Source organism: Xyrauchen texanus, chromosome 17, assembly GCF_025860055.1.
Source record: "Xyrauchen texanus isolate HMW12.3.18 chromosome 17, RBS_HiC_50CHRs, whole genome shotgun sequence".
NCBI lineage: Eukaryota > Metazoa > Chordata > Actinopteri > Cypriniformes > Catostomidae > Xyrauchen > Xyrauchen texanus.
In genome coordinates, this window is record NC_068292.1 from 14,124,079 (window position 1) to 14,144,415 (window position 20,337).

The window sequence follows — 20,337 nt, forward strand, 5'->3', positions numbered from 1 at the left end:
CATGTTGTGTGTGTTTTTAATCATATATTTTATTGGTTACATATGAAAAATTACATCCTACTGACAAATCTACCTATTTATTTACCTGACTTTCCAAGAGAATTGGCAATTTATCTTCAACTCTTCTCTTTCAGTTCAGAGGAAACATCAAATTGGTGCTGGTGCTCCTGTCAATGTTCCACAAATTTTTCCTCCATTTTTTTCGGTCAAATGAGAGTTTCTTGATACTGCAGCCATGGTAAATGATGTTCTATTGCAGGTACATCAGGACTCCTCACACTGAAACTTCCTGTGCCCCGTTTCGCTCTCATTATCTGTAGGTCAACGCTGCAGTTGTATTCAGTCAAAACACATTTCACATTGCGCGATTTGGAATCGCAGACAGGTCCAGATATTTAAAATTCTAGATCTCACTGACATCGGTGACAGGTCGACGCTTCTCTCAGATCGTGTCTTTTGATAATTCATACATTGCGATTGTTGCTCATGGGAGCGAGCTCCGATTTGCCTATGATTTCGGGCTTTTGTCAACGATCTTCACAAAACTGTTGGCAAGTGAAAATTGGGCATTTAATCGTGTAGTGTAAACTCTGCCTAAGCAAGCATCTGGACTTCAGGCTATTTAAAACATGCGCATAAGGATCATCTCTGGACCACCACGAACTTTAAAAAGGTGTAATGCCAGATACCAATGGGTGATCGGCACAGTAGTGTCCTTCATGCGGTGGAGCCATTGGAGCGGGGCATGATCGGAACAGAGGGTGAAGGCCCACCCAAACAGGTTGTACCGTAGAGTGAGGATAGCCCACTAAATAGCTAAGCATTCCTTCTCCAAGGTGCTATACTTGGTCTCTCTCAAAGAGAGCTTCCAACTAATGCATAGCACTGGCCGTTCCTCCCCCCCCACCACCTGTAAGAGCACCATCCCCAACCTGTGGTCCAGTGCGTCCATCTGTAAAATAAATGGGAGTGAAAAGTCAGGTGTGTGTAACAGCGGCCCGCCACAGAGTTCAGCTTTCACCTGCATAAACACCTGTTGACACTGCTCTGTCCACAGGAACGGATATGGTGCTGCCTTTTTAGTAAGATCAGTCAGCGAGCTGATGACAGCCGAATTGTTAGGTACAAACCTACGATAATAGCCAGCCAGCCCCAGGAACTGCCGTACCTCCTTTTTGGTCTTCGGTTGTGGGGAGGCTTCAATCGCAGTGGTTTTATAACGTTCAGGCTGCACCTGCCCTTGACCCAAGTGGAAGCCTAGATACTGTACCACCACCTGCCAATTGCGCCCTTCTTCAGTTTTGTCGTGAGCCCCGAACAAACCGAACGGAAGCATAACGATTTGGTGTAAGCCGAACGGTGTGGGGAAGGCCGTTTTCTCATGGGATATTGGGGTTATTGGGATTTGGCAATAGCCCTGTGTCAAATCCAGTGTCGAATAAAAATTAGCTGTCCCTAACCGATTTAGTAGTTCATCAATACAAGGCATTGGATATGCATAAAATTTATACACCGCATTTACCTTCGATAATTCACACAGAACCAGACCGACCCGTCGCTCTTAGGAACCAGCACTACCGGGCTGGACAAGTTATTTTGGAATTCTTCTGTTACTCCCATCTCAAGCATTGCATCCAATTATTCTTGTACCACTTTTTTCTTGTGCTCGAGTAGCCAGTAGGGAAAAGTGCATACCACTATCCGGGGGTAGTGGGGGTTGTCCGACCAGGTAAAGGTGAGAGCACGTCTGCAAATTCTTTCTTCACCTTTGAGTTGAGATGGTGAGAGGTGGTCTGCACAAGTTCACCCTGGCCCGAGCTCTGCCCTCTCTGGAACCACCATCGCCAACGTCACAGGGACCGCCTCCCTCCATAATTTCAGGAGGTTGAAATGGTATATTTGATATGTGTCACCTCTGTCTGTTAGTTTTACCTTATAATCGAGATCTCGAGGGCCCTTGCCACTTGGCGAGTAATTTGGAGCTGGAGATTTGGATTAATACAAGCCCTTTGTATCCCGGTGCAACTTCCCATAGCTGAGTGACACTATTATACAGCTGGCTTTGGTGTTCTTGAGCTTAGAGCAAATTCTCCTGTGTTAGTTGACCCAAAGTGTGGAGTTTTGCAGTAAAATCAAGAACTTATTAAATAAAATTTTTACTGTTTGAAGGTCCCTCCTCCCAAGCTTCCCACATGACATCGAACACGCCACGCGGTCGACGCCCATACAGTAGCTTGAATGGGGAAAACCCTGTGGAGGCTTGCGGAACTTCTCGAACTGCAAATAATAGGGGTTGGAGCCACTTCCCAATTCCTCATGCACAAACTTACAAATCATATTTTTCAGGGTTGTATTAAATCATTCCACCAACCCATCTGTTTTTGGGTGATACACACTGGTGTGAATCGATGTAATACCCAATAATTCATACAGTTAGTGTAGTGTCCTTGACCTGAAAGTAGTGCCTTGATCAGTGAGGATTTCTTTCAGAATCCCCTCTCGGGAGATAATTCTGAAGAGTGCCTCACGCAAAACTTGTGCTGAGATGTTGCGCAAAGGCACTGCTTCCGGATGGCGCGTTGCGTAATCCACCAGAACTAACAAAGTGATGTCCGCATGCTGTCCATTTTAATGGCCCGACGAGGTCCATGCAAATTCTCTCAAAGGAGACCTTGTTTAATATCAGAGGTCACAATGGTGCCGTGGATTCACCAACAGTCAACTGACATTCGTGGCATGCCGTACATCACCTGTGAACATCTCTGTGTATGCCCAGCCATTAGAAATGGGCCAATAGATGGCCCTGGCTCTGCCTCCCCAGCCTGCAAATTACACACCACACACTGATATCCCCATGCACACACCTCACCTTCACCCTGCCCTGTGCTCAAAGCCTCGTCTTGAACTAAACATTGGTGGATAGTGGTTTGATTAAAACCGGTATCCACCAAGGATTGATATGTACCTCTCCTGATACTCACAGTTATTCACACACACTCATGGGATTATTGAGGTTGTCATGACACACTCAGCATACTTCACAATGTGGCAAAACAACTGAAGCTGGATCACACTAAACCTGAGCCCTCTTTTACACTATATTATCAGCAAACCACTGAAAATGTTGCAGTCTGCACAGTTACCCTTTTCAGCCGTTTGCTGCTCTGGCTTGTAATTGGGACACCCAACTGTCCTTTGAAGTCTGTTGCAATGTAGAGTGAGAAATCGTGACTTCCAAATCCTTGATTCTCTGTGTGGAATTTATGCAAAACATTTCAAGGTCTTTAACCAACCTTCCAAATTTGTAATCACAAAACTGAACAGGAATGGCATGTTTTTCAAATTACAGATTCAAATGCGATATGAATTGTCCTCATGGCCTCGATGTGGAAAGGGAAGAGAGATACTGAATTTACGTTGGCTAAGCCATAAAATGTTTGTTCACTACCTCAGATATTGCAGTGACTTTTTGACTAGAGATAAAATTATTGGCACACCAAGCATTGTGCTACTTTACCAAATGCAGACTAATTGCTAATTTCCTGTAATGCATTGGTGATGTTTGACTTCTTTGAAGTGATTTGTCTTTGCTAAACTCATTCTCTACTTTTTATGTGTAATTAGAGGTTAGCTAAAAGTAAAGGGAGGATTGTGGCTTGGGATATTTCCTAACATTGCCTCACTTTGATAAACTATAAAACATAATTACAGTGAAAGAAACATGTTATTTGAGACAATTACACATTTGACCATCACATCATATGAACAATGAGGTTACATTTTAGTCTCTGAAGGACACTATGTTGTATTGTGGGAAGTGCTAAGGTTAAAAACAACAAACACACAGATTGCCATAAATTGAAGTTTTCTCTAAGTTTCAGAATGCTGTCCTACATCATTAAACCCAAAGCATAGTGGTTTTATGACAATGCCAAGAGTCTTATTTATACAAGCTGATATGCAAGCATGCAACAGTAGCCCATGTTGTTAATAATACAGACATTATAGCTTGTGAAGTGGAAAGCCTTGCATTATGTAATATAATGAAGCCTTGATGAGCAAATATTATCTGACTATGATACCTCCATGCTTAGGGCTGGGCGATATGGCAACAAATTTTATGGTCTAAAGGTGCTCTGGAAACACGCACCTCATGTTTACTCACATGGATGCATGTGCGGACCGGGACAGGACATCAGTGAAGTGTGTTTCAGTGCTATAGAAAAATATTCAAGAATACAGCGCAGAAAGATCAGAAATGATGGATCCGGCACTGTTGTTTTGTCACGCTGCTCACTAGAGACGATGAGAGGGCGTAACTGTCGTCATAATGTCTTGCCGTCAAGATGGAATCAATCTGCGGTCCGGATCCGGAACGCGGTGACCTGCGTAGCAGGGGCTAAAGCAACTTCATACGGTCTGAGGCTGCGTTTCCACTGACGCGGAAGAAATCCGCACAAAGCCACTCCCAACGCTAGGGAACCGCTTGCCCCGCGCTGCTGTCAATTTTACAATCCACCTCGCGGTGGACGCTCGGTTTCCCAACGCTAGGGAACCGCTTGCCCCGCTGCTGTCAATTTTACAATCCACCTTGCGGTGGATGCTCGGTTTCCATAGGAAGGAATTGAAAGCACTCGCTCACTACGCACCAGTGGAAACATACGTTAAGAAAGCCAAACTGCTAGCATTTTTAGCAACACACATGTCTAGATGTAGAACACAGGCTAAATATCGAAAATTACTTAAACGCTTATTATCGATATCATGGAGGTTTTTTTCACGATAAATATTGATATTGTTTTATCGCCAGCCCTATCCATACTCTATCTCTTATGTTGTCACTGCAGATCTAGCATTGATTTGACTGAGAAAGAATTTATAAGACAAAGATAAACAATCAAATTATAGGAGAGACAAGAGCATTGCATAGTGGGTGCTGTTGATGGAACCATCCTTTACAAAAAATACGTTGGCGGTACCTTGGTGCAGCGATTGTATTAGAACATAATACATGAAACTTTTCTTGAAGCTAAAGGATTCAACATTATCACATAGGAAGTCAGCATGTGGTTTCCGAGAGTTCCAGTATCCTTGGATCGGCCACGTTATGCCGAGTCACTGACAAGAAGCATCTCCGATTAGACATTTTTGCATCGGAGTGTTCACCTTCCGCTGTGACGCAACTGGAAGTCGGTTGTGTCAGCAGCATGAGAGACCTGGGTTCTGGTGCTGTATTGATACCTGGAAGTACAGTAATTGTGTTCACAAAATCAGTGATGCCTCTGACTCAGAGGTTGTGTTTTTCCCTCTAACATTACATTTTAATGTACTGCTTTAGGTTTGGTGTTACAGTTTATAAAATTTGCATTCCTCTTCACTGTTTAAACACCTATTCACACCAAATTCTAGACTAACTGCCAATGAAAGTGTCTATTCACAACTGAAAGTGTCTATTCACACAGAGACTGAAATGAATACAATAAAAAAACAATTCCCCCACTGTACAGAAGGCCGCTCTGTTCTACAAACATATTTATTCTTATTAACTGAATGGATCTTTAAGCATTCAGCTGTCAATCCATGAGATTGATTGATTAAATACAGTTAAGGCATTTACGTATTTACCTAATTTGGCATACATTTTTCTTTATGTTGCACTTTTGCATATGTCTGTTGGATTATGTCTTTATATTTATGAATCTATTTTGCTGTGGGTAAAAATCCAAATGACATCCTGAACCCAACTTATTATTTTTTTTTAATGCTAGATAAGATAACACAACACAAGGTACAGTGAGATAAATACACATTAAATAATGTACATTAAGGAAAAACGGGTACAGAAAATATGAAGCATAGCATAAAATATTTTATAAAGAAAATGGAGGCTAAAATTGTTTTATTGAATCATTGCATAAATGTATTGAATTCAGGGTTTCTTGTGCATGGTGAGAGAAAGAGCACCATTATCCTTACCCTACTTTGTGTTATTTATTTGTATTCTTTGGGGGAATTATTACCAGATTCATGCACCATGATACTCCATGGTACATTAAAGAATATCATTTTGTTTCCATGATATGTGTCCAAAAAGAAAACATGGGATTTGTTTTTCTGGTTTGCTTTCTTAAATGTGTCAGTGTGTTGTGGTCAATTCAGTCTGATTCATGAACTAATTGCTTTGTCTAATGTGTGAACCAGATCAACCATGCTGATTGAAAAGGATCGGCTCAAAATAATGATTCTAGAGTTCACAGCTCACAGTTGGGAAAGATTATCAGTGAATAATGACTTAAAATGCAGTTTGTTCCTCACACAAAGCTATTGTATGGCTTCAGACTTGGAATAAAGAATATAAATAATTAAAGTCATACAAGCTACTTTTAAATGCTGCATGAAGATTCAAAATATCTATTGAGTTTCACAATTAAAAATAATAGCATATATGTTTGGAACAACATGAGTTTGAAATAAAAACTTTGACATTTTATTTTTGGCTGAACTTTAAAATCCTTTAAAATCTCTATATTTACTTTTAACATTAGTGTTTTTTTGTCATTTGGCTACAATTGTTTAAAAATGCACATCAGCATTTCTATCCAGGATAGACAAATCTGTGTCGTCATCTTAAATTGGAAGAAGACTCTCTTTCAGTTTGCATCTCACTCTCTCTCGCTCTCTTTCTCTCCCCATCTCTTGAAGGGTTAGAGTAAATTGTTCTTGCAATGAGGAACAGATGTTTGAGGGGAGGATATTATGGATGTGTTTATCTCAAAGTTGTATTTTGAAGAGAAGGCAGATGAAACCAATGGGCTGCCCAGGCAAGGAAGTGATCAACACACAGATGCTTAACAGTTTCCTGATTTCTTTCAAAAGTCTCAACCACACACGCACACACTGTGTGTGCTGTGTGGGCCAGTGAAAAAGACTGCTTGGATGCTAATAATGTAAAACAAAGAAAGTTAAAGTATGTTCACCCAAAAATTACATATCTGTCATCACTCACCCTCATGTCGTTCCAAACCTATATAACTTTCTTTCTTGCATTGAATACCAATATCAAGGAGATATTTTGCAAAACATCTTTTCAATATCAAAAGCTGCTTTTTTCCCCCAACAAAGTCATTTAAATTGTAAAGCTTAAAAAAGCACCATAAAAGTAGTCCATATTATTTGTTTACTTTATTCCGTCTTCTAAACCCATACAATGTGAGGAATGTGCCCACATTTCAGTCTTTATTACCAGAAAATCTTCCACTCTGCCAAATCTCTTAAATCACATGTGTGTTTGCACATTAAACATAGCATATCAAGACACATGGCGTGTTAAACGGACATTCTGCCAGAGATCTTTTGTGTTGTATGGATGAAAGGTAGTTATACAGGTTTGGAATAACTTGAGTGTGTATACATTAAGATAATATACATTTTTTAAATTCCTTTGATGTTAAAATAAAGTTGGAATTTTTTTACTTTCACATTTGTGTGATTGCAAGTACTATATCAGCAGTGAAGTTACCACCATAGTTTCAGTCAGCTAAAAATCTGTGGTAAATCATTATTTTCTTGGGTCTTTGCTCTTGAGAAGAGAACACTAACCCACTGGACAAAAAAAATATGAGCATATAAATAATTGTGGTGAGGTATAGCAGAAAAGATTAGGTACTTTTTCTACCTTGAATAAGTTAGTTTAATCTTGAAACCACTGAGGACATTCTACATTTGTACTCAGAAGCTGGTGCATTCATTTTTACATGTTCGATCTGAGTAAATATTATTTATCATTGTGTGTTATCTTTACAATGCGTAATCATGTACAAATTGTAAAGTAGAAAATCATGTAATTTTTTAGGTAATTTGAATAAATAAAATAGGTACATTTTACTTTTCAAAGCTGGTGTTCCCAGCATGCATTGTGCTTGAATAATTAATGAGCTTGCACAATTTAACTGTTTGCAAGTTTTATTGCAACATTTTAAAAATGACCCATTCATGATAAAAATTAAATCTGTTGGTTGTTACCGTAATCGTGTTTTGTGCAAGTGTTCAGGTCTGCATGGCAGGCTTTGTATCTTGTTTAGTCACATATAAAGCAAGATGATTTTTGTCTAATCGATTATATAGCAAGCTTCCCTGAAGGCTTCTGTAGGTCATGTGGTACATGATTAAACATGTGCATAGAAGTAAAGTTCAAAATGTGAAATGTTCAAATTGAAAAGTTTATTGAAAAATGACTTTTTATTTTAAGTATCATGTACATCAGAAGTAAAGTTACTGTATTTACTTACATTTAAAAAGTAGATTTTGCTTAATTTTATAACATTAAAATGTACTTACAAAAAAATGTGTGTGTAAAATGATTAATGGAAATGAGGAGGCGAGAACCGGTTTGACAATATAAATAATATTTATTACTTAATCGAAAAGACAAACACACAAAGGTGTCAGACAGCTGCCCGTAAATCTTTCTCTCTGTCCCACTGCAGTCTCCAGTCGGCCTTTATCCCTCTCTGATGCTCAATTAGCCTGATTAGGGGCCGGGTGTGTAGCATCGTGACCTGGCCCCACCCTCTGCCCTGTCACAGTGTGCAAAACCTTGCAAAATAAAAAATAAGTACATCTTACTAGTCATTTATTTTCGATGGCCCTGCCACTGACTTATGGCCCTCTGATCAAGAGCTAATATTTGACTGATGCTTTTTCCACCAGATGCTCCATGATCAGTGCTGAATATTGATGTGAGGGTAAAGGCCAAGAGTTCTGATCCAGTGTCAGTGAGGAAGGTCTTATCAGTGAGCATCAGTCCTCGGTGTGTAATAAGGGAGGATTTGTACTTGGCACTATTGGAGGTCAACTCCTTCAAAGCAGATCATATCACACAGTCTCAGTGGGATACTCAATAGGCAAGAGACCATACTAAAAGCACTCCACAAACTGAAGGACACACACATACACTTTTTGGGGGGGCAAACCCTTGGAATTGTTAACCTATTTAATTTGTAAAAGTTTAACATGACATGTTAAGGTTTTTAAGCAAACACAGTTATCAGTGTGAAGACCTAACAATGGTATAGACACAAAAGGAGATGCAAATGTGTTTGAACATTTCTAGGAAGAGACACACATACACTTTAGCTGCACAATAAATACTGAATATCCTGGTGGTCTCGGTTGCTACAGTCCAGGAAGGCATCCATTTCTTCAACCGCATATGAGTGCTTTGATTCAGAGGCATTTTCATGAATGAAAGCTCATGTTCTGTTGAAAGCAAACTGTGATGGTGTTCAGCTGGGAGCAGATGGGATGGTTATAGTATCTAAGGAACAGTTTTCCAGCAGACAGAGACATATCAGAATCAGAATGAGCTTTATTGCCAAGTATGCTTACACATACAAGGAATTTGTCTGCTTCCAGTGCACAAACAATACAACAACGACAGAGATAATAAAAAATAGAATAAAAATGTAAAACAAATAGAAAATGTAAGTATACACCGATCTAACATATCCTTATACTTTGAAGATACCAGTCTGTTTATTCTCCCATTCACACTAACACAGTGTTTGTTGAGATAAAGTACTTGTAATGGAGTGATTGCAGTAGCCAGAGTGAATTTGTGTCCTAATCTGTGCAAATAAATGTTGATTTCATTTGCAATAACTCACAAGATGATATCTGACTGAACCGCATATGAATGCACACAACCCGACTGTCTTTAAATAATTGTCACAATCAATTATTTTTTGTCATATTTGCAACCATTTAGTTGCAGTCTGGAGCCATGTACTGAATTTATTTATTATTTATTTATTTAGCTTTCCCTCAGCCTTAATCTCAAAAGTGTATGGGGTATAAATGGCTTGACAAGTCATTTCAAGATGTGTCCTCCATGTGCATTTTAGCTGTTTTAAATCTAGTTTAAGCTTTTAAGCTATTTAAAAATGTATATATTTTCATTCTTGTTTAAGTATTATTATACATACTTTATACATTTTATGGTTTCATATTAATTTACGACTACATTAAATATTTCTACTTTAAACATTTTTAATTTGTTATTTGTCACAACAGTACTGTGCACAACTGTACAACTTAAGCCAGATACACACTAATCCATAGTTTCCTAACGTCATCGTTTTCCAAAATATGCAGCAATGGAGTGTGTTTTCTGAATGCTTAATTTTCGGTTGAGGAAAATGCTGTTCGTTAGAGGCATAAAAGCAGCGAAATGAATGCATGTAACGTAATCAATGGAAAGGAGGCAGCGAGAATCGGGTTGACGATATATATAATAGTTTAATGATAAACTTAAAAGAAGACATAAACACACACACATGACGGACATGTCCACTAACGATCTCGCTCTCCCGCACGGCCCTCGGCAGTCAGCCTTTAAACCTCATGGAGGCATAATACGGGACCGGGTGTTTAGGATCACGACCCGGCCCGCCCTCCGCCCTGCCACAATGCATTAGAAAAGCGTTTACATAAAACTGAATGTCTTTCAGATTTATTCAGTTCCATTGAGCCAACTTAACATAATAGTTGGATTAGGTAAATGTATTGTACGATAGCAGTTTTAACTCAATTTCACTAGGTTCGTCAAACTCAATTTACTAAGGTTTATTTAATACATTTTCATGTTGGTCCAACTTAATTTATTTTAGTGATCATTAGTTTATGCCAGGTGAGCAAGTGTAGGGACAGTGAAGTGTAGGGACAGTGACACTGTCAATTAAATAACAACTGCTTAGCACTTAAATCAAGAATCACTTAAAAGTGAAAGTCCATCTTCAGCCTTCACAAATGCCATTGGTCACCACATTGGTAACCTGCAAAATTCCAGACATTCTCTTTAAAAGGATAGTTTACCAAAAATGATAATACTCTTATCATTTACTCACTCTCATGCCATCAAATATGTGTATGACTTTCTTCAGCAAAATGCAAAAACAAAGATTTTTAGAAGAATATCTCAGCTCTGTAGGTCCTCACAATGGAAGTGAATGGTGGCCAGGATGTTAAAGCTCCAAAACGCACAAAAAGTCAGCATAAACGTAATCCATCAAACTCCAGTGGTTTAATACATGTCTTCTGAAGTGATCTAGTTGGTTCTGGGTGAGAACAGACCAAAATGGAAGTCATATTTCAATGTACATCTTGACTGCATTCTCCTTGGCTATCATGATTTCAAGCAAGCATACTGTTAAGTATTCAAAAAGTAGCAAGCTAGTATTCAATTCTGAAAAATGCAAGTCTTAATGAAGAGTTTAATGTTAATAAATAGATACTTGTACATGGTTGCACACTTCAAACCGCTTCAGTCTGATTATACAACAACCTTTAAATGATACATTTTTCAAATTCTTATGGTTCTCTAAACTTGTATCATTCCTCTGCCAAACCTGAGCTTATGTAGTGTGAGTAGTTCTTTTGCTTAAGTTCTGTGTTAGACCATATTTCTCATGATGTTAAATGCCTGTGCCTATTCAAAATTTAACTTCAAAGTGTTTAAACCCCTTCATCTCTGTGAGGAAAGATTGAAGGTGTATGTATTATCTAACCCCTCTCTGTCTCTCTCTTTCTCTGTCATTTCAGAATCCTCTTTTCCAAAATGTGAACCCAAGCTTGAATTACCCACTCACACAGGTAGGAGACTATTGTTATTGTTTGAATTGTTTGGTTGAGCTATATTCAAGTACATTTGTGTCTTACATTAACCTTTAACTTTTACTGTTATTGAGCCATAATAGTTTTATGGTTGTTTATTTTCCCTGTGTTTCTTGTTGTTGCTCACTGGGTTAGTTTGAGTCATAACAATGTTTCATTCATTCAAGTTTGGGCTCTCCAACGTTTTTGCACATTGTTCAAAGCATAAGAACTGCTTTTTCGATTTAGCATTAGCATTGGTTAAGTCTGTGGGATCTCTCATCTATGGTAGGTTGCCACACGCCATTTATGGTTTAATTGTTTCTTTGATTGTTTTGATATCGTGAAATCCGATGCAAGAGTATAGAATATGATATTTAGTCTCTGTGCTTGCTTCAGTAAAAAGAAAAAAGAACCATGGGCAGGTTTTCGAAACAAAGGGGTGATCCCATTTGGCCTTTGACTTGTTTGATCTAGTGATTCATCTAAATGTGTTTATTTGCCTTCATTAAGTCATGCTGCATTGGGTTCCTAGAAGGAAATTATACATTTTTTTTTTCTCTTGTTTTTTTTTCTATTATGGCTTTTTCAAAATATAGATTTGGATTTAGTAGAAGTCTTCTTGAATTGTATGATTGTGTAGATCTAGATTAGAGCTAAATGACTTTTTAAAATGTGTCTTTTTGTTTTAAGTTTTCTTAAGATTAATCACTTTCCAGGAAACCAGACTTCCACGTCAGGAAAGCATTGAATTTTTTTTTTTTTTTATCAGCAAGCCGTGAGGGCTGGGGCTGTTTGTGAAGTAACTACACTTGACCCAGTTATGTCTTAATAGTAGTCGAACATTTGCTCATCCCAAGAGAATATACTGTATTCCTCAGCCAGCTGCCACAGTCTGGTGTAGTTTTCTGATTTTTTGTTTTCTTCTACCTTAAGTACATTTTTCATGTTGTTTAATGCAAAAATTTAGTTAGTAAAGATGTCAATGTGGTTGATCATTTTATTATCACATAATATAATCCGCTTCACAAAGCCCTTCAAACCTCAAGCATTATTCCTGTGTGGACAGTTGTTCTGGTTGTTTGGTACTTCACTTTTATTTGTTACGGTATTATTTCGATTAATTTATTTCTGTATTATTATTTGCCTGATAACAAAAAATTTGAATCCCAAAAATTAATGCAGTCAAATTTAGAGGTGTATAACAATATAGATTTTCCAATGTACCAAATTTTGTGATTAGCCACTGGCTGGCAAATGTTCAGATTTCACTCACCAGTTATTGAGTAGTGTAGTGGTGAAAACGTTCAGCAGCGAGATACTTTCACTTTGTGTTGAGAGGAAAAGTTTGCTTTGACTCATTCCGTTTAATGTGTGTCCAAAGACAAGATCCACGTAATCCATTTGTCACTGAATAATGTTTCTTTTAATCCTCTTTCTGTTCTCAACAGTCAGTTGTTGATCAAAAACAACAACAAAAAAGAAACATTTAATTCTAATCACACATAACACAGATGAGGCAAAAAAGCCATTCGACTTTACTCTTGTTAATATGGGCTCATACATGAAAATTCAGACATTCATACTGTACCTCTTTTACACATCTGCGGCGCTCTTACACTTTAGTTTAGAATGGCACAAACACAAGCAGAGTGATATACACAGTGAAGCAACCGAGTACTGATGGTGTGAGACATCATGTATTAGTGATGCACCGAAATGAAAATTCTGGGCCGAAACCGAAAATTCAGGATGCACATGGCCGAAAACAGATTTTTTTTTTTTTTTAATACCTATTTTAAAATATTTTTTAAAAATATAATTGTATTAATATTAGACTTTTTAATTAATTTCATGAATTTAATTAATCTGAATTGAAAAACAACAAATAAATAAAATGATATTTTACTTTTATTGAAAGTAACAAACCAAAATTGGACAGAAGAAATATTATAACAATATTAAATATATTATTCTTATTCAGTTCTTTAACAATCAAATTTAACAGAATTTTTTTTTGTTTTTACCAATTATCCAATAAATGTAACGTTCTAGAAAACTCTAATGATATGCAAATCAGCAGTCAAGTAATTAATTTAGCAGCTCTAGGCTAGAATCTTGCAAATATTAAAAGTTTAAATATGCTACACAGTCATTTTAATTAAAACAACAGGCAGAACACAGAATGGCAGAGGGCCTCTATTCTGTTTATGTAAATATATTTATACTTTAATATAAAATTATGGTGCAAAACAACAGAAATAGAACTAAAATCAAACTTTCTATTTCAAATCAAATCAAATCACTTTATTGTCACACTACCATGTACCCAAGTGCAACAGTAGGTGAAATTCTTGTGTGCAGTTCCGAGCAACATAACAGTCATGACAGTGACGAGACATATACCAATAACAGTAAACAACATATACAACACAATTTACATATGAAATGTACACATACTTACACAACACAATAATTATATACAATGTACAGTAAACAATACACACAATATAGAATACACATACAATAAAAAAAAAATATAAGAGTATATAAAATATATATATATACAGTAGTTGTATTGTGGAGAATATATTTGACAGTCCAGTGTGGGATAATAAGATGAAGATTAATAAAGTGCAGTGCTGATTATTGATCATGAGAGATCAAGTGTTCAAAAGTCTGATTGCTTGGGGGGAAGAAGCTGTCATGTAGTCGGCCGGTGCGGGTCCGGATGCTGCGATACCGCCTGCCTGATTGTAGCAGTGAGAACAGCCCATGACCCGGGTGGCAGGAGCTTTTTTCACTTTTTATTTAAGTAAAAGTGTCAGGTTTCTCTTCAAGAACAAAAGATGCTCTGCTTTCTGGCAGGAGAGACGGTTCCTCTTCTCATCAAGAACATGAGATGCTGCACTGAATAGTTTCTCTATCCCTCTGTGTGCTGGTGCTTGGGGAAGATAAGTACCTAAGTTTAATCCATGTCTTCTAAAGCGATCTAATTGGTTTTGGGTGAGAACCGTCAGTCAGTAAATACTTTTTCACTGTACATCTTACCATTGTAGTCTCTGGGCACACTCTAGGAGGTGTGTGTGCTCTAAATAGAATATAGTGATATAAGACACAGGTTTTTGAGGTGAAATACTGAATGCAAAAGTGGCAGAGTATTGTAAATTTGCTTTTGAGTTTTCAAGAAACTCTTGATTAAAGTATCAATGTTTTTTAACTCGTAACATGAACGAGTCATGAACGATGAAACAGTCTTAAACCTAGGTTGCTGATTGTACTAGGCAAGCAAGCTCTGTCCTGTTCCCAGCAGTGGATTGCTCTTTCTCTAATTGGATACTGAAGTGTATTAGACCCATGCCGAGATGTGCCGGAATCTGGTTCGTTCTCGAGTCCGGAGGGAGACACCAGCACAATAGATGTCTCCAGAGGAGTTCTTTGTGCTGACTGCCAAAGTCTTCGACATGCCCGTCACCGCCAAATAATCCCACCATAGCTACTGCCCTGGACCAGAACAAACTTGAAGCTTTCAAAGATTCTCTAGTACCCACAACCTCATGGTTATAAAGCACTTCTTTCAGATAGACACACATCTACACACTCAAACCATCTGGTAGGCTTTCATTCAGAACAGCTTTCAAGCAGGTGGTGTCTTACACAGTGTTGGGTGTAATGCATTACTAAGTAATTGAATTCATTGAAAAAAGTAAAGGGGTTACTCTTTAATTTAATTACAGTTACTTCTGATATGATTGCATACATAGACTCTAGAATAATTCTATATAAACAATAGTGAATTTAAAATAGAAATTTAACGTCAAATGTTAAAATATATGCTTTCTAGTTTAATGCTGCCTCCTTAAATTCTTTGGCATTTCATAAATAATTTATTTGATTTTATATGACTTATTTTAAAGAATTAAAAGATCAGTTTCATGTCTATCCTTGTATTTTTCATCTGGTCGAGTTTGATCAGGGCTATAGAAAGTAATAAGTAATGCAATTACTTTTCAGAAAGAGTAATTAGTACAGTAATCTAATTACACTATAGAAAATGTAATTATTAGTTAATACATTTTTTAGAGTAACTTACTCAACACTGATCTTCTACAAAGGTGTTTCAATGTTTTAAAAGACCTTTGTAGTTCACTTGGTCTGACAAAGAATGTCATGTTTTTTCAAGGTTGAATGGAGGCTAACACAAAATACTTGTGAGGTCATTTGAGGTCAGAAATGTTTAAATGTGCTGAGAAACACACACACATATATATATATATATATATATATATTACATGCATCAGCCAAGCAACTGCCTTTGAGATGAGCCACAGTGTTTACACTTTTTATGGGAATCAACCTACAGATGGTTTACTTATAGTTTCCTCTGCACATTAAACTAAGATATGAGAAAGTGTTTTAACATTAAAAAGGTTACACACATCACTTTAAAATATGGAGGTTAGCTAGATATGCAGTCTAGAACATCAAGTAAAAAGAACAAGTACTGACCAGCACACTGAACCCTTCAAAAGCATTTATAAATAGCTGACCTAGTCTGAGTAGACTGTTTTCCATGTTGCCTCTGAAAGTGGGCCTGCAAGTTACCATTGGTAGCATTGATTTGAGTTTAGAGGGATAGTTCACCCAAAAATAAATTATTTCATCATTTACCATCCTTCCATGGGGTTCTGTATGCATCAAAAGTGAATGGTGATTTATACTGCCTAGCTCCAAAGGCATGATCGGAAATAAGATTTGAATGCAACAGCAGATGGATAGATTATCGATGAATGACAACATGGGACAAATTTTATGATACTTTTGTGGTTTGAGCTTGACAGTATAAATCGCCATCCAGTTTCCTTATATGGAAAGCAGAAGCTCAGACATTCCAACAAACAGCTTTTTTTTAGGGACGAGTAAATAATGATGAGAATTTTCATTTTCAGTGTGCCATCAAAACTAATTTGTCTTTTTACAGGATGTAACATTGACACCTTTCATGCAGCTGATGCAAAAAGGGTTTAGCCAGTATTGCAAAACTGCTATATTTCTTCTTGAAGTAATATCTGAGCCACTAGCATCACCAAATGGGGTTGTTTCCTAAACACTCCCCCATCTTCTATTGGTCAGACAAAGTGATAGCCCCACCCCAAAATTTTAACTTTAAGATATTGTACACATCGCCTATATATTCATGTATTTTTAAATAATGATTCCTCTGTGACTGCTTTGTTATCCTTATTCACTTGTCCTAATAGTTATACCATTTCTTGTCTTGTCTTAACAAATTTTGCTTTCAAATAAGGTTATAAAATCAGTGTCTGTCAAAATCTAAAGACTGAAAAGCATTCATCTTAAAATCATCAACAATAATAGTGATGTCTTTCTCATCGATAGAACACCATGAATCAATAACAGTACAAGCCTTTTGGATTGGTTGCTATGATTAAAATTAAATGTAAAAAATATTTGCTGTGATCATAATTCAGTGTTTATTTGCAATGCCTAATTCAATGGTATACCATGTTAAATTGCCAGTAATAACTCCATAATGATTGCTTGACCAGTCATGCATTGAACCATCGTAGATTTCAACCATTTACCTTTATACTCAGTATCTCCTTTCGTTTTCTCCTGAATCTTCAACAAAGCAGATGGGAAAGACTGAGATATTTACAGAAAAAGAGCTGTACTGGACAGTTTATGCATGAAATTACATTATGCAAATGGCCCTCCCTACTGTTTACATTGCACCCTGTAGTTAGCGCAGTGTGGGCTAATTCTAGTGTGTTTACTTAATGTAAACAGGCAATATAATTGTTCTCCGAGGAGTTAGCTTGGAATCGCACTTAGAATGGAATATTATGCCTGCATCTAATTTTCTGAAAGACTAAAGGGTTTTGAGACGCTTTATTGGCATTTTTAGCAGTGTGTTGAAGCTTTATGTTGATTATGTTCTTCAGTATGACATTGCCAATGTGATATAGAGTTAAATCACTATCAATTTCCAGTTGCTTGACACAAATACAACTAGGCCATCTGTGGTCTTGGAGTTTCAATTACAAAACTGAATCATAAAGTATAGTGTATCTAAAGGACATCAGAATGACAATTACGAACATCTCAAGATGTACAATGGAGACAACTTTGAGGTATGTGAATAAAAATCTAATTTAAACCTTGGGTCAGAAAGTTTTAGGATTTTGAAAAATGTAAAACAAAGAAACATTATGATGTAAATGAATAAGAAATAATTAACATTCTGCATTATTAGGTCACCAATGTAGTGGTTTTACCGTTTAATTGGTGCAGATAGTTTCTTTTTGGAACTGTCGGTTATTGGCATAAATCTATGCCGAAAGTTGCCAGTAGTTTTAATCTAGTGAATGTATGCTATAAAAAGCTTAACTGGATGAATACTTAATTATAGAGGATTGTAACAGAGCCAAGTCTCCGTCCTTTTAAAATAAGTAGGTGTATTCCATGCTTGTTTATAGTTAAAAGTCCCACATCATGCAGCAAATCTTTATTTTTCTTCTGGTTATTATTGGGATTTTGGTTGCACAATAAATTGATGGGATTTGATAAATTTTGTACTCATTTTGTAGCCTCAGTGTCTGTGTCCTCTTCATAGTAAGGAAAGACCTAAAATTCTATAAATCAACTTAAATTGGTTATCTGCCATTTCCATCACCTTTAGTTATCGGTATTGGCAAAATCCACTATCAGTCAACCTTTTTTATCAAGTAAACATATATACAACTCCTTTACACAAATTGTCAGATTTCCTTGCTTCCATTGATGCACACAAGCTTCCATTGAATGTGAAAATAGATAACATGGTTTATTATATTTTACACAAACCTGTAAAGTTCATGGCGATTTTTGCCAATTTTGTGTCTTGAGAACAAGATGGGCAAGGTGGCACCAGTGGATTTGTCGGCATGCCATCGCCCGCTTCATCTACAGGTTACCCATTTTGTACCTGCTGGTTCTGTTCCTCTGTTCCTCAGTTCAAAGAGTTTCATCCAGAATATCTTCTGGATATTCGAGTCTCTGATGCGGATGCTTGCAGTCGCCACAGTGGAGGGCAAACGTTTTCTCACCCTCCATTCCTTAGCAGTCTGATAGACAAATGTCTGCTGGTATCAGTATATCCACTCCCGTGGCGCTACCCGATCTCCATCCTTGAAATGTCTGGTTTTATTCATCAAAATTCTTATAACCAAGGAATTCCTGTCTTATTCCTGTTATTGGAGTCAACAAGAATGCATGTCTGCAGGAGAGGAGATAATCCTCATAATCTCCAGGCTTTAGAGCAGGGGTCGGCAAACTATGGCACGCGGAGGGATGATCACTGGCATGCAAGCAATAGCCAGAGAGGAGTAGACTATTTTATTTATGAAATTCCGCACCTTCGTTCCAATCTACATCTTGTTTTCCTGAGCTGAAGTGAAGGCTAAACAAAAAGTTAAACTATATTGAGACTGCAGTACACCCAACAGACTCGTGCAGCATGTTTAAGCCATTCAAACATCACGAGCAGGTAGTGCTTCACATTCTGTTAATTGCTTCGGTCAGACTGCACGTATGACAGCCTACATTCCGTGTTTCATTTGTTTCTTTTTGCTTTCAGAACAACATGTGATGTAATAAGGAAAACCACAATTAATCCTTTTCCAACCCAGCATACAAGCACACCCTCCTTAAACCACGGTCACATACAAAATTACATTAAACGATTAAAAGAGAAAACATAAACTCACATCTTGGGGTTTCAAATATGAATTCAACTTGGAAATAAAGTTTTAGGATTTTGCAGGTGTGCTTCACCTAAAAGGGCTAAATACTTGATCAGCTTGTGATGTGCGAATGGTTCGAATGGAGTCTTGTCACACTTTAACTCTGTTTAGCCTCCCATTCACCTGATGAAATCACGCTGCGTGATCATAAGGAAGGATTACATTAAGATGTAGACTGGAATGCAGGTCAGGTGTGAAAAATGTAATATAAATAAACAAGACTTCTCTCTCACTGTTGTTTGCATACTATTACCCCTCTGTGTGATTTTGAAAAATGTATGATATGATATGACATTTTTAAGATTCCACACAATTTCATGATCACTAATCAAATAAGCAAATTTGTTAACTCATTTTGCACAAAAAGACAGGTTTTCTTTCATTAAAGCACTTTGACAAGATGCTCTGTGAAAATTCACATGCACACATTTTTGTTGTTGGCACAGCCATTGACCAGTAAAATAAAAAAATGGCACTTCAGGTCAAAATGTTTGCCAACCCCTGCTTTAGAGTATGTTCCACTACGGGGCAATATACTTTTTTCTCCAACATGAACTACTCCAATGACATACACATCATACTCTTGACCTGATTTTTACATTAGGTTTGCCCATTCATAATATTAGTATTATAGATATCTACAGGACCATAAGCCTGTTATATTTAGTACTATTCTACCAGGCTCCGCGACTATGTTGTAGCAGCCAGTCCATCGTTATCACCTGTTAAATTCTTCATCGGCTATACAGTTTTCCGAGGTTTACAAATCTTTTTCTGTTTTTAGTTTTATTGAGTCCCCTCCTCCTGGCTTTGGCTCAGAGGAGCTGGTCTCTTAATTTAATGATACATGCAGCAATGTTCTCGACTCAGTTGCTCCTTTTAA

The 20,337-nt window shown here is 37.3% G+C and overlaps 1 protein-coding gene across 1 annotated transcript in view; it reads left to right on the forward strand.

Annotated features, from left to right (window-relative positions):
* LOC127657805 (triple functional domain protein-like) overlaps window positions 1–20,337 on the forward strand; it is a 188,531-nt gene that overhangs the window by 6,198 nt on the left and 161,996 nt on the right. Inside the window, exon 2 of the mRNA XM_052146720.1 lies at window positions 11,599–11,649. Coding sequence (XP_052002680.1) covers window positions 11,599–11,649 — 51 coding nt within the window. The remainder of the gene's footprint in view (window positions 1–11,598; window positions 11,650–20,337) is intronic.